General features: G+C 39.3%; 1 protein-coding gene across 16 annotated transcripts in view; it reads left to right on the top strand.

The window, feature by feature from the left end:
- The first annotated feature begins 402 nt into the window (after nt 1–402).
- The window catches only part of CP (ceruloplasmin), an 86,637-nt gene continuing 73,512 nt past the window's right edge, over nt 403–13,527 (top strand). For 11 of the 16 annotated variants that reach the window (XR_013960020.1, XR_013960021.1, XR_013960022.1 and 8 more), the window contains exons 1-4: nt 406–643; nt 8,345–8,592; nt 10,809–11,021; nt 12,376–12,549. Coding sequence is in view for 12 of the 16 variants with exons in the window: in XM_080657638.1 (XP_080513764.1) it covers nt 498–643; nt 8,345–8,592; nt 10,809–11,021; nt 12,376–12,549 (781 nt within the window). In the remaining 4 variants the exon portion in view is untranslated. Of the gene's footprint in view, nt 644–8,344; nt 8,593–10,808; nt 11,022–12,375; nt 12,550–13,527 lie in introns of all 16 variants that reach the window. The other 5 variants (XR_013960023.1, XM_080657635.1, XM_080657634.1 and 2 more) reach the window with 3 other exon arrangements.

Genomic DNA, 13,527 nt, shown 5'->3' with positions numbered 1-13,527 from the left:
TTGGCATGATAAAGATCATATTTCATATCATAAAGTTGCAATTAAGTATTGTTAGGCTTTTCAAAAGTAAAGAGCACAAGTTTTGATCCACTTTGCATACTTTTCATCCTGGTTGATTAAAAGTGCAGAGTGTTCAGGGCATTGTACTGTGGCGCCTTGTGGAGGAACAAAAGGAGCATTTAGAGGTGATCTCTGCCCTCGTGGAATTTACACAGTGAGTGGAAAAGGCACAGACTTATGCACACTCTAGTCCCCCAGCAATAGCTGTTGACTTTTTATGTGTAATCAGAGAAGCTTGGCAATGAAAAACAATTTTTTTTCTGGGTTTACGAGAACTGAACGAAAGTGGAAAATGTTATTTGCTTTAACGGAACACTTTACTCTTATGCAACATTAAATTGTGTCAATCAAGCAAATAAAGGGAGAAAGTCTTACTTATAAAACTGCCTGCTCCTGATTTCACTTCATTGCTTCTGGGGCTCCAAGAGAGAGAAAAAATGAAGATTTTGTTGCTGGGTATTTTTCTATTTTTACATAGTACCCCAGCCTGGGCAAAAGAAAAGCATTATTACATTGGAATTATTGAAACAACTTGGAATTATGCCTCTGACAATGGGGAAAAGAAACTTATTGCCATTGACAAGTAAGTCACTATTTTTATTGCTAATTATCCATTTTAAAATAAAGCCAATAAGATGAAATATTTATTTAATTTGTTATATACAGAAACTGCAAAATGTGGAATCCAAGACACTTAATAAATGTCCTTAAAGTTCTTGGGTTGTTTGTTTGTTTGTTTTGAGTGTCTGCCCTATTCGCACCCCTTGGTCCTGGAACCTGTGCAGGCTTCTTAGGACCTCCGCAGGGTGTAATTGCATCTCCCATCAGGACTCAGTCCTCTTGTTTGTTTATGCAGACATTCGTTAATTTAAATAATGTTTATACAGCCTTGACTGGTTTGGCTCAGTGGATAGAGCATCAGCCTGTGTACTGAAGGGTTCCAGGTTCGATTCCGGTCAAGGGCATGTACCTTGGTTGCGGGCACATCCCCAGGAGGGGGTGTGCAGGAGGCAGCTGATTGGTGTTTCTCTCTCATCGATGTTTCTAACTCTCTCTCCCTCTCCCTTCCTCTCTGTAAAAAATCAATAAAATATATTTTAAAAATAAATAAATAATGATTATACAATGTTATGTTTATTATACACCATTTATTGATTATCAGTGGTAAGGATAAAATTTTTCATGCTTTAAAAACATCATTTATAGAAATAAAATACAAGTTTAACAAATATGACTGTGCCTAATACTTATTGGATGACTGGACAGTTAACTGATCTCTCTCAGCTTCAGCATCCTAATCTGTAAGATGAAGAAAACCTAAAAAGGTTGTTTGAAGAGTGGGTGCTTATAAAGCTCTCAATATAGTGCCTGGAATGTGATACAGGTGCAAAAATATCGATTATGATATTTTTGCAACTGTATCATGTGAAAAACTCTATGTACTTAACTGTGTTTATGTTGCAGTTGAAAGCCCTCTTATTTCCAGCAGTAGTTACCATACACAAAAACAAGAGTATAGTTTTCCTTGAAGTTTGTGTAATGGAATTTTACTTGTGCTAAGGTCCTCACTTTTTTTTTTTTCAATCCTCACCCAAGGATATGTTTTCTATTGATTCTAGAGAGGGAGGAAGGAAGAGAGAGAGAGAAATATCAATGTGAGAGAGAAGCATCGATCAGTTGCCTCCTGGGAATTGAACCCAAAACCTGGGTATGTGCCCTGACTAGGAATTGAACCCAGGACCCTTTGGTGCTCAAGAGGATGCTCTAATCTACTGAGCCTCACCAGCCAGGACTAAGGTCCTCACTTTTAATAAAGCTAATAAGCATGTGCCACCAAATTGAAATATTGCATTGAAAGCAATGGTCAATACATTTAAAAACATATTTTAATGGTAATAAAGCACATGTTATCCCAATGACCATCAGATTGGACTAGGATTATATCTTTAAAAATGCAGTTTTGTCTCTGTGGATAGAGCGTTGGCCCTTGGACTGAAGGGTCCCAGGTTCGATTCTGGTCAAGAGCACGGCCCTCGATTGCAGGCTTGATCCCTGCAGGAGGCAACCAATCAATGTGTCTTTCTCACATCAATGTTTCTATCTCTCTGTCTTTCTCCCTCTCTTCCACTATCTAGAAATCAATGGAAAAATATCCTTGGGTGAGGATTAACAACAACAACAAAAACTAAATAAGTATATCAAATTTCATAATTGTTCACTGTTGATGGGCATATACTATTCTTATCAATTTTATGTATGTTTAAAATTTTTCACAGTAAAAAATAAATGCATAGATGATAATGCTATTAATTGTTGTAATTAATTTAGTAATATACAATAAGGATTGTTTCTGGCCTAAAAATAACTCATCCTATATAATAAAAGCCTAATATGTAAATCAACTGAATGGCTGAATGACGGTTACTACGATGTGCACTGACCACCAGGGGGCAGGCGCTCAATGCAGGAGCTGCCCCCAGCCCACAGGCCCCAGCCCAGCTAAGGCGGGTGCCATCGGGGGACCCTGATTGCCCCACCGATAGCCCCATGGATTGGCCCTGATTGCTGGCCAGGCCTAGGGACCTTACCCATGCATGAATTTCATGTATCGGGCCTCTAGTTGTAAATAAAACTAATACATCTTGCAATTATTTTTTTAAACCTGGTTTTGAGGTAATTTCTCTTCTTAAGAGCATGACATATTTTCATGGTTCCACCAAAACCATTATTTTATATATTTTATATGGATTCAGTATTATTTCCCCTGATTAAATATAATGTAAATCATATGCATTTTTGGGGGGAAACCAGGTACATAAAAAAAAAAAAATCAGATACATTTGTAAAAAAGGTACTTTCCTACTCCATATTCCCAACCACCATCCTTTTTCCATTATTCATGATTAAAAATCAACCAGTTTTATTGGGCATAAACTAAGCTGAAAACATTGCCCCAAGCACGTTTCAATAAAGAAGTCTATAATTCTAGAGTTAGAAAATAGATGAGACAGGGAATTTGTTAAGAATGTTTTCATGGGGGTGAGGGTTAGTGGGCAAAAAATTTTTTTGTTTTTATCCTGCCTGTGCTGGGGGGTTATGCAACACTGATTTGATAATCTCCTGTGGCTTCAACACAGCCTAGGGTCATGCACACTTTAGATGGCACTGTTTACTCTGCCTGTGGTGTTTTTAAAATAGATCTGAATAGTAAATATTGACTAGAGCTTCGGCAAATTTGCTCATATTATGCTAAACTCTTTGTATGAATGAGTTTAGCTAGCAACTTTTTGCTTCCTTCTTCGTCTCTGATGACCAGCATATCCATCTGACTTGGTTAAGGCTGCTATACAAAAGGTACCCGACTGGGTAGCTTATGAACATCAGAAATGTATTTCTCATAGTCCTGGAATCTGGGAAGTCCAAGATCAAGGCGTCACCATGGTCATGTTCTAGTGAGAGCTCTCTTTTTGGGTCAGAGCCTTTTCACTGTGTTCTCACATGGTGAAAGAGGCTCAGGATCTCCCTGGAGCTTCTTTTATAGGGTATTATCCATTCATGAGGGCTCCATTCTTATGACCTAACCACTTCCCAAAGGTGCCATCTCTTAATACCATCATGTTAAAGGATAGAATTTCAACATCTGAATTTTGAGAAGGACATAAATATTCAGACCATAACACCAACCCAGTCAGCAAAGGGTGATGGGATATCACCAGATATAATTGGTGTGTGAAGGCTAGAAAGTAGTGGAGATGAATAGGCTGAGAAACAAGGTTGAAAGAGTGTAAGATGGGTGTCAGGCAAAGAATGAAGTTTAAGTAGATGTTGACCTTGAAGATTTTGGACAATGAATAGAAAATGTGATGACAGCAAATCCATTTGCTACATTCACTGCTTGGTCAGTAGTACCTAGAACATAGGAGACACTAAATAAATATTTGTGAATAAATAAAAATAAATGAATGAAAGATATATAGGAAACTAGAAGAAATTATAGGCTGTGTTATAAAAATTTTCACTTGCTCCTAATGTGGACTGTTTCACACTATGCAATAAAACAAACTATGGAATAAAATATAAAAAGTCAGTTAGTGAAACTGAAAATATAAGCAGATATTAAAATAGAGAAATATATGGATTTTTTAGTAGGAAAATAGTTTACCTCTCTTGTAGTAATACCAATAATATTTTTTTCTAATGAAATGAGATGGAAAGTAATTTTTTTATATTTAGTACTGTCATTTTCTAAGGTGACTGACTTATCTGTCACTTTAACAAATTAATAAATGAAGATTCTATAAAATACATTTTTCTGCTCCTAAATTATTTATATTTTACAAAACAATGCATATACAAAACAATTAGTAAGCACAACAGTGTGTTCTGGGCCTATGAAAGGCATTAATTAAATATTTGTTGTGTTTATTGTCTATATAAGGCCAACAAATAATAATACTCCTGTTATCTCCAGACTACCTTTTTTCCTGGTGATATATAGAAAGCTAGAAGTAAGTGAAAAATTCTTTAGCACAAGAATAGCCATTGAAAAACCCTTTCCCTGGACTTTGAAGGCTCTCGCTCAGGCTTGGCATCTCTTACTTAACATACAATTCTTACAAACTCTGTTACTTAGTTTTCCAGCCTATCGTAGGTTTGAGAAATAAACCAGAAATAGAACAGTTGCTATTTTCATGTTGTGCTAATGAAGTCAGGCTAATTGGGACCTGTCATCCACTTGCTTGTGCTATGTACTAGTACACCCAGGTTGAGTCTTTGCCTATCAATTCATTTTTAATTGTTTTCCTTGGGATTCCTATGTGTAATAGGCAAAATTTCTTAAATGGTCCCACAGTCTCCACAAATCATGAAAGATCACTACATTCAATGGCACAGATAACTTTAAATAGGGAGATGATCTGAGTGGCCTAATCTAAAGCAGAGAGCTCTCAGAGGGAAGAAGAGGAAGTCAGAGAGAGTCAAAGAAGTTTGAGGATTCACCAAACTGAAGGGCCACCTGAGAAGGAATACAGTCACCCTAAGGAACTCAACTGACAGCCAGCAAGGAAACAAGGATTTTAATCCTACAAACACAAGGAATTGAATTCTGCCAACAACAAGGATGAGCCTGGGAGTGGGTTTTTCCACAGAGCTTCAAGATAAGCACTCAGCCCAGCCAGTGCCTTGTATAACCTGAGCAGAGAGTCCAGCATGCCATGCCAGACATCAGCCCCAAGAACATGAACTAATAAATGAATGTTGCTTTAAGCTGCTATGTGATAATTTGTTATGCACCAATAGAAAATTCATACACTATGTCTCAATTAATGAAGCCAAGAATCCAGAAACTTTTCACACATATTACCCACATTTCACTAATCCTATATAATAAAAGGCTAATATGCAAATAGACCAAACGGTGGGACAACCGAACAACCAAACAACTGATCACTATGGCATGCGTTGAACACCAAGGCACGTACGGAACATGGTGGGCGTTGGCCACTGCGAGATGGTGGAGCAGGTGAGCGAGGCGCCAGACCAAGGTGGGGCACTGGTCACTGTCATCAGAGCAAGACTCTGGTGGTTACTGAAAATTCTCAGCTCCCACATGCCACGGTCCCACCCAACGCTTGCACCTGCTGCCAGCACCGGTCCCTCTCGCACCCACAACTGGCACCAGAGCCACCACTCACACCTACTGCTGGTGCCCAGCGCTGGTCCCAATCACTTGGTGCCATCAGCAGGTGTGAGCAGTTGCCAGTCCCGATTGCCCCTGAGGGTTTCTCCACCTCTCCCCTGCTCCTGAGGGGTGATCGGGGCAGCAGCCTCCACTTGCACCGACTGATGGCGCCAGCCCCACTTGCGCCATCTTGCTGGTGCTGGCCCCAATTGTTCTGCACTGTCAATGGGTGCAAGCAGGGCCGGCGCCATCAGCACATGGGAGCGGCGGCAGCGGGAGCAGGGCTGCAGTCAGACAAGGTACCAGGGGCCAGAGCTGGAGGGGCCAGGTGGGGAAGTGGAGGATGGGCTGAGACCCACCCCTGTGCTTATTGCAGCCTCGTGACTTGCATCTCTGCTCTGTGAGCTTTGCAGCTGTGCACCTGAGTGAACTGTACTCTCGCTGGGCTCCTGTCAGCAGCATGGGCTGGATAAACCTGTTTGTATCTCAGTGGTCTTCAATGCTTCCAAATTTTGCTAAAACATCTATTTATTAAGACCATTCCATTGCTACTAATCCTGCAACTTGGGGGGAAATCCACACCCCTGTCCTACTGTTTTTATATGCACTTTGATGTCCTTGAAGTTTTTCTGAGCCTTGCTGAATTGTGGTTGTTTTTTTCTGTTTTGTTCTAACAAAATGGAAACATACAAACAACTCGAAAATGAAAACAAATAGGAGAAATGAAGGCATAAACATGGATTTGCCACCCCATACTGGATATTAAAGATATCATTTCTTTATTTTTCTAACTTTCTGCTTGACCCTCTTCTTACCAAGATGGGGAAAGAAGACCCCATCTCATTCATTTTTAAGTGAACAATTTGAGAATCCTGAGGTTTATATAATCCAGGAAAATTGGGGTGTTTGGTATATGATAACAATTACAATATGCTCATTGTTGAAGCCCCCAGTCAACCCAGAACAAGATGGCTCTGCTATTAACACCTGCTCCTGCTGTCTGAACTTAGCCATACTACCACTGCCAAGCAGCCATGCTCCCTGGCTCCAGCCTTAATCTGCTGCCCCCATGCACCACGCCAGCAGAGGCCCGGCCACTACCTAATATGGTCTGGAAACAGACCCTGCCATCTTTCTGTCTCATGATCTTAAGGAATTCCACTGCCTCTGCGACTGGGCAGCTAGGAGACTTTACCTTCACTGCAAGCCTCTCCACTCAACTCAAGCTACTAAATGAGCCCAGAGCAGCATCAGAATACTTGGGGTGGGAGTAAGGGGTCTTAGTAAATGCAGATGCCCAAACCCCACCCAGCTGCACAGAATCAGAATCAATGGGTTTGGGGCTCAGGAACTTGCATTTTTACCAAGGCCCACCATAGATTCCTATACACATTAAACTTAAGAAAATTTAGGCCAGAGCCCTAGATTTTTAAAAGCTAGGTCTTTAAACTCTGCAGCAATGAAAGTCCAGAGCTCCCAGACAAGCTGTGTTCTTGTCTTGAAGAAGGAAAGGGAAAATTTCTCTCACTCTTTCTGATGAGCTCACAGCTGAAAAAACAAGATGATGTTTATTCCTCAATCAGATTATTTGGAACTCGCAGGGTTGAGTGGAAAATGGTAAGGCATCAAAGGTCCTTGAGACAAAAATAGTCAATACACACACATCCCAAAACACCCCACAAATACAAACCCCAGATCATCAGCCTGAGTGCGAGCAGTTTTTATTCTCCTGGAGGAGACTTAGTTTGCTTGGTTGTAGATGGACTTGCCAAAGTCCAGTTTGAAATGGGTCCTCCCAAAGCACAAGATCACAGCGCCCACAGCTCCCACCAAGCTATCAGTTCCAAAGTCTGAATACCAGACTCACTTTCTTTCTTTTCCTTCTTTTTCCTCTCTTGTGTTTGTTGTTGTTGTTGTTGTTGTTTGTTTTGTTTTTCTTGACTATTATTTACTTTGCTTATATTTTTAGGAAAGTTTTAAGCAACTGTTAATCAGCTACTAATCAGAATATAAATATTCATTGTTCAAGAATTCTAGGTAGCAGGGGATTAAAAAACACATAAGGGTAATTTTTTTATTCTTTTATTAAATTTATTGGGATAACATTGGTTAATATGATCATGCAGGTTTCAGGTGTGGGTTTCTATGTTACAAGATCTGTATATTACAGTGTGTGTCCACCACCTGTCAAATTTCCCATCACCATGTATTAGGACCCTCTTCTCACCCCACCTCACATTGCTTTTCATGTCCAGAGTTTTAGTTTTATATCCCACATATGAGTGAAATCATATGTCTGATTTCTTTGATGATCAAAACAGAATTATCAAGTTCTTAGCTTTTTCTGACTGACTTATTTCACTTAGCATGATGTTCTCAAGGTCCATCCAATGGCAATATTTCATCTTTTCTTATGGCTGAGTAGTATTCCATTGTGTATATTTGGCAGGGCTAAGTGCCAGCTCTCCTCTTCATTTTCTGGAGGCACCCCTCCAACAATAGGCAAACATTTAATGTGATAGGTCAGTAATGCCTCTTTAATTATAATGTTACTCCCAGAAATTATGGCTTCTGATAGAGTGAGTGTCTTCTTTCCCTTTGCAGGGAACATTCCAACATCTATCTTCAGAACGGCCCGGATAGAATTGGAAGAGTATACAAGAAGGCCCTTTATCTTCAGTACACAGATGGAACCTTTACAACAGCGATAGAAAAACCTGCATGGCTGGGATTTTTAGGCCCTATTATCAAGGCAGAAACTGGAGATACTATTTATGTACACTTAAAAAACTTTGCCTCTAGGCCCTACACTTTTCATTCACATGGGATAATTTACTATAAGGAACACGAGGGTAAGTTCAGCTCATACTCTAGCTGGAATTTTCTCTCACTTTTCTGTAGGAACACTTTTTAATTTCTAAGACTATGAACTCCACTCTTAGATAAGACCTGTCACTATGTTGTTTAGCTCCAAACTATTTTATTAAGTATTTTGGCTCATCATAATAATGTCATGTTTCTCTTGGGTGTGATGTTTGTGTAAAGTGTGAATGTGATGGGATTACTGGGTGGACACATAGTGAGAGGCAGTGAGAGTTGGGACATCCCTCCCAGTGTCCAATTTCTTTCCAGCCAAATAATCTGAATAAGAAAAATAAGTAATGTGCATGAAGGCCTAGAAAAGGCAAAAGTCCAGAAGGAAGAAACAGGACTCAAGACGGGGATTGTCTTATCTTTGAAGACAGTAAACCCATTGTGGCCATTATCACTTCCCACCCTAACTTTGGATACACTGTGGCAGCTAAAGCAGCATGGGTACTCTCACAGGTCAGCCAAATAGTGCATGTGGCTGCATGGCCCCAGAGTCACATCTGAGACACTATTAACCAAAAGGTCCTTTAAATATAGGACTTGGAAACCTTAGGTTTGGTGACTGCCATCTCATCCTTAATACTTGATGATGATAATGATGATGAAAAGAGTTGGTGTTTTATTGTGGTTAAGAGCAAGGGCTTCAAAACTGATAGACCAAGGTCCGAGAGCAACCTTGTCTTTTACTGGCTGAATGACTTTGTGCAAGTTGCTTAAATTCTTTGTGCTTCAGTTTCCTCATGTATAAAATAGGGACAATGATTAGTACATAGTGATAACCAGAACGGTGAGCTGAGTGTTTTTCCCAGGGTCGTGTCTCACAACACCAAAGAATGAGCTCCATAGACCAAAAGATTTAAATAAAAGTGTAGAAAATTTATTACAAACAGATTCAGGCTCCCCACATGGGGAGGAGGGCCCAATAATGAGCTTCCCATGAAGCCTTGTAGTCCAGGGGTATATATTTGTTAAAAGCCTGCTCTATGTCTACCTGTGTCACTACCTTATTGATTTCCTTATTGTTCTTGCCCAGCAATGGACCTGAACTTTCCCTGTTTCTTATGTGTCAGTTCACCTTATTACTGCAGGCCCTCCCTTGGTTTCCCATGCCTCCAGTTCGGTGTTCAAAAACGTTCTAATAATTTAGCATGATTGGTTTTTGTGACTAGGCTTGCTCAAACTGCCGTATCTACCCCTGCCAATGTTTTAACTGCCTTTGTTTCCCACTGGACCCCTGCCCTTTCTGCCTGCATTTCAAGCTACCTTCTCTTAATAGTAATATCTCAATAAATGTCATCTATGATCATAAGCAAAAATGCTGAGGCCATTATACAGTTCATTGAAATTATAAGAATCAAGTTGAAAAATTAAGATAAAATTAGATTTTTAAATTAATAGTCTTTTCTTAGTCTTGTTTTAGAAGGTGAATGTTTTAACCACATATTTTTGTTTCTCTTTCTGAACCCAACAATTATATTCATAGCATAGAAGCTGAGTACTATCTTATTTCTTTTTTACAGTTTTATTCATCATTTTTAAGGTATTATAATTGTATTGTGGCTATGTTAAAAAAAGAGTTCTTATGTTTTAGAGATACATACTTGAGTATTTATTAATGAAATGATATGATGTCTGGGACTTGCTTTAAAATAAATAGATGGTGATGGACATAAGAGTGGGTGGGATATATATGAAACAAGATTGCCCTTGAGTTCATCATTGTTAAAGTTGGGTTGATGGGTGCATGGAGGTCCATATTATTCTCTCAATGTGCAAGTGTTCAGAAATTTACAAAATTTAAAGTAAAACACTTTTTTAAATCTCATGGTTACTTCACAGGCAAAAATCTGGTATCATATAAAAAGCTCCAAATTATATGAGAGTATAGCTATTTTGTTCATACTTCCATACCATGACTCTAGGGCAAGAGTGGTTCTTTAAATTACAAACAGTCACTATGCTCCTGACATATCCATTACGGCTCCCTGAAGACTCAAGGGAAATGGTAAAATTTTCTGTGAAGCTTCAAGACACTCGACTCTCATTCCTCTATATTCAAATAGGACATCACTGCACCCCCAAGAGGACATATACAAGATGTTGAATAAATATTTATTGAATAAATTTGTAAACATCTATTCTCTCATTCAAGTTCAAACACATTCAATTTGCAATTTCATTGCATGTTGCTTCCTAGGGGCCATCTACCCTGATAACACCACAGATTTCCACAAAGCAGATGACAAAGTACATCCAGGGGAGCAGTACACATACAGGCTTCATGCTACTAAAGAACAAAGTCCTGCTGAGGAAGATGGCAATTGTGTAACCAGAATCTACCACTCCCATATTGATGCCCCAAGAGATATTGCCTCAGGACTCATTGGACCTTTAATACTCTGCAAAAAAGGTACACTGTCTCACTTTTACTCAGAATGTATGACCCAAAACAAGTGATAGGGAGGCAGTTTGTTTTTTAAGTATAAGTAAAGTCTTCTGTGTTGTGACTGAATAGGTAAGGTAGAGAGGCAGTAAATCTAGAAAAAGGGAGGGAAGAGCAGGGCAGGATAAGGAGAAGAATTGATAAATGGAACAGGCCAGGCATTGACACATATTGCTAAGCTACAGAAAAGTTGCTCTTCTTGGGGACAGGTTTGCTGTATCTAACTTCATAATGGTGTTCAAGACATGTGTGACTTTACCAAATATGATTCCCTTAGTGGCACTCCATGGTGATAGATCTATGGTTATCTGCTTTGTGTTGGTAAATATAATATAACTAGAGGCGCAGTGCAAGAAATTCATGCACGGGGAGAGAGGGGAGGGTGTCCCTCAACCCGGCCTACACCCTCTCCAATTTGGGACCCCTCAGGGGATGTCCAACTGCCAGGTTAGGCCCAATCCCTGCTGGCTCCTAACTGCTCGCCTGCCTGCCTGCCTGCCTGATTGCCCCTAACCGCTTCTGCCTGCCAGCCTGATCACCCCTAAACAGCTCCCCTGCTGGCCTGATTGACACCTAAGTACTCCCCTGCTGGCCTGATCATCCACAACTGCCCTCTCCTTCCAGCTGATGGCCCCCAATTGGCCTCCCCTGCCGGCCCTATGGGATTGGGCCTAAACCGGCAGTCGGACATCCCTCGAGGGGTCCCAGATTGGAGAGGGTGCAGGCTGGGCTGAGGGACACCCCCACCCCGCTCAGTGCACGAACTTCATGCACCAGGCCTCTAGTATCTATTATGAAGATATATACTAGTATACAACTTTGAATTGACATTTGCCAAAGAGCATTTAATAGTTATGTGGTTAATAAACATCCAGATATATGAGTACCTGCCAAGCCCAGAACACTAAATATTAAACTTCCTAAGTGTTCCCAATTATGGAAAACAGGAGTGACAAGTCCAGATTTGTGGATTATTAGGAAAATAGATTATTTAAAAAATGTTAAACTATAAATTACATGTTAAAATACATGCTAAAGCCCAGCCAGCATGGCTCAATGGTTGAGCATTGACCTATGAACCAGGAGATCGAGTTCAATTCCCCACATGCCTATGTAGTGGTTTCATGCCCTGTGGGGGGAATGTGGGAGGTAGCCCGATCAATAATTCTCTCTCATCATTGATGTTTCTATCTCTCTCTCCTTCTCCCTTCCTCTCTAAAATTAATAAAAATATATATCATTTAAAAAGAGTAAAATTTAAGAGCTTTAAAAACTACATGTTAAACATTAAGTTACACTAAAATAGCAATTTTTACTTCAGATTCTCTGGATAAAGAAAAAGAAAAGAATATTGACCAAGAATTTGTAGTGATGTTTTCTGTGGTGGATGAAAATTTCAGCTGGTACCTAGATGACAACATTAAAACCTACTGTTCCAAACCAGAGAAAGTTGACAAAGACAACGAAGACTTCCAGGAGAGTAACAGAATGTATTGTAAGATTACCAAAGTCATGTTAACTTTATCATATTGCTCTTGACCCATTAATTCTGCTAGCTTTATTCCCTCATATGAGTAAGTAGTTTCTAATCTGTGGCTCTGATAACAAAACATATTGGACATGCAACTTCATATTCAGCTAAACAAGTCAATTCAAAACTATTGGACAGGGAAAGCCAGATTCACCAAATTATTTCCAAACCACTAGGGGAAAAATATAATCAATTATGGATCAATGCATATGAATTAACATTCATATTTCTATATTTATTTATCCTCCAACCTCCTTCTAAAATTAATTGAGGCAGCCTTAAATTATTAAACTAAATGCTTAAAATTATGCTTATATTGTAAAGCATTGAACTATATTTAAGAAAATAGTTCTAAAAAGTATTTCTTCTAAATTTACATTGTCCCTTCTCACTTTGCATAATTTTTTCTATATTTCAGTTCATTTTATTTATTCTAGAAATGTTTTCTTTACTGCCTAGGCTTCTCTTTAGTTCTCAGAGACCAAATTATGAGCTCAGTAGGATTTTCTATCATTCAATTAGAATTTGCATAAGAAATCAAATTCCTTAACACCAACTAGACCAATAAGTTTTGAATTTTGTTTGCTTGTTTTTTGTTTCTTCAAAATAAGCTTTACTAAGAAACTGAGAAGACAAAAATAATTGTGCTATCAAAACAGAAAACTTACTAAGAAAGTACAGATTTTGTTTCCAACATTTGCTTATTCTGGCTGGAAGATCCTCTTTCCATACTTTAATCCTGCCTCTGTTATGTGTCAACAAAAACCAATGTTAGAAAAAGGTACTCAAAATTCTAGTCTGGAGAGGTCTGATTTGGTACTTCAGTTGCAGCAGGTGCTTTCACGGTGCTTCCCAGAACCAATTTCCATTAATCTCTAGGGCCACCCACTATGAACAGTGACCCTAAATTTCTTCAAAGGGTCTCAGGCCATTCTGCTTCTA

The sequence above is a fragment of the Plecotus auritus genome (genome assembly GCF_963455305.1).
Source record: "Plecotus auritus genome assembly, chromosome: 2".
Classification (NCBI taxonomy): Eukaryota; Metazoa; Chordata; class Mammalia; order Chiroptera; family Vespertilionidae; genus Plecotus; species Plecotus auritus.
This window is presented reverse-complemented; position numbering and strand designations above follow the sequence as displayed.